This window comes from Brassica oleracea, chromosome C3, assembly GCF_000695525.1.
Source record: "Brassica oleracea var. oleracea cultivar TO1000 chromosome C3, BOL, whole genome shotgun sequence".
NCBI classification, from domain to species: domain Eukaryota; kingdom Viridiplantae; phylum Streptophyta; class Magnoliopsida; order Brassicales; family Brassicaceae; genus Brassica; species Brassica oleracea.
The window spans coordinates 47093238-47094419 of NC_027750.1; the positions used below are offsets into that span (position 1 = coordinate 47093238).

Genomic DNA, 1182 nt, shown 5'->3' on the forward strand with positions numbered 1-1182 from the left:
TGCAAACTCAGTTCAGAAACAACAAGTCAGTATGAGATCAATTCCAGCCAGTGTTATTGGTTTACCTAGCAAGACAACAAGCTGGTTCAGTAAGGAGGACATAAAGAAGCGGTCTCAAGTGATGATGGATGTGGAAAAGCAACTCAAAAGGACCAACACAGCACGTCCATCCATTGAAACACAGCACCAAGAACTAGTTACTACTGTCTCAGAACTCAAAAATGTAGAACCAGAGTCAGCTGCACCAATTCAAGAAGTCCAAACCGAAACATCTATGGAGAAGGAAAATTCTGAGACAGGACAAGAGTGTTCTCTTTTCTTACCTCAGTCTGAATTTAATTTTAATAATTCCTTTGATGAACTAACTTGTCTTGAACCGGTGCAACCGAGTAGCATTGTTTCAGTGTCACAGGTTACAAAAGAAGATTCAGCAGAAAGAGACCCAGAGCAATCAACACAAGGAGAAAAGTTGGAACAGCCGAACAGCTTGCAGTCAAATACAACTCCTGAATCCTTGTCTTATGACCTGCAAAAGCATTGTAAGGAGTTTAATAAGGTTACTTCTGTGCCTGAAATGTTTCTTATGGTTAGTACTCATGATGTGAAACGTTTTGGTCTTGACAAAGTTAAAGATTTTTGTGTTTCAAACTCTGTTTATGACAGCATGCTTAAATCTTTTAAAGAACTTGAACCAGATAAACTTTTTGATCAAAAATATTTTCAATATGGTAATAAAAACTTTTCTGGTCATGTTTTGAGTTTTGAACAATTTATGAATCACCATGAAAAGATTTTAGAACCTGTTTTCAAGCCAACCGAGTTCTATTTTAGAAAACCTTTTGATTTGTTTGCTAGAACTGAAGAAAATAGTTTTGTTGTGAACTTTTGTTGGGGTCAAAAACTGTTATTTCGAAATCAACGGCTATTATTATTTCTTATTCACGGATTTCTCGCAAAACATTCACTGAAAGAAAGATTGGAAGTGAATGAACGAGCGAATCCCGCACAAAAGCCACTCGCCGAAAAGCTGAACCGTCACGCGAGTCAGCTCGCCGGTGAGCTCAACCATCACGCCAGTCAGCTCGCCGGCGAGCTCGACCTGATCCCGGCCTGTCCGATTTACTTCGACTCACGTATCTTCCGTATAGCTGTGATATCCGACCTTCGGGACCATATACTTCT

General features: G+C 39.6%; 1 protein-coding gene across 1 annotated transcript in view; it reads left to right on the top strand.

The window, feature by feature from the left end:
• Nucleotides 1-6: 6 nt before the first annotated feature.
• Nucleotides 7-1182, top strand: part of LOC106331256 — a 9527-nt gene continuing 8351 nt past the window's right edge. The window contains exon 1 of the mRNA XM_013769569.1: nt 7-882. Coding sequence (XP_013625023.1) covers nt 32-882 — 851 coding nt within the window. The 5' untranslated portion in view covers nt 7-31. The remainder of the gene's footprint in view (nt 883-1182) is intronic.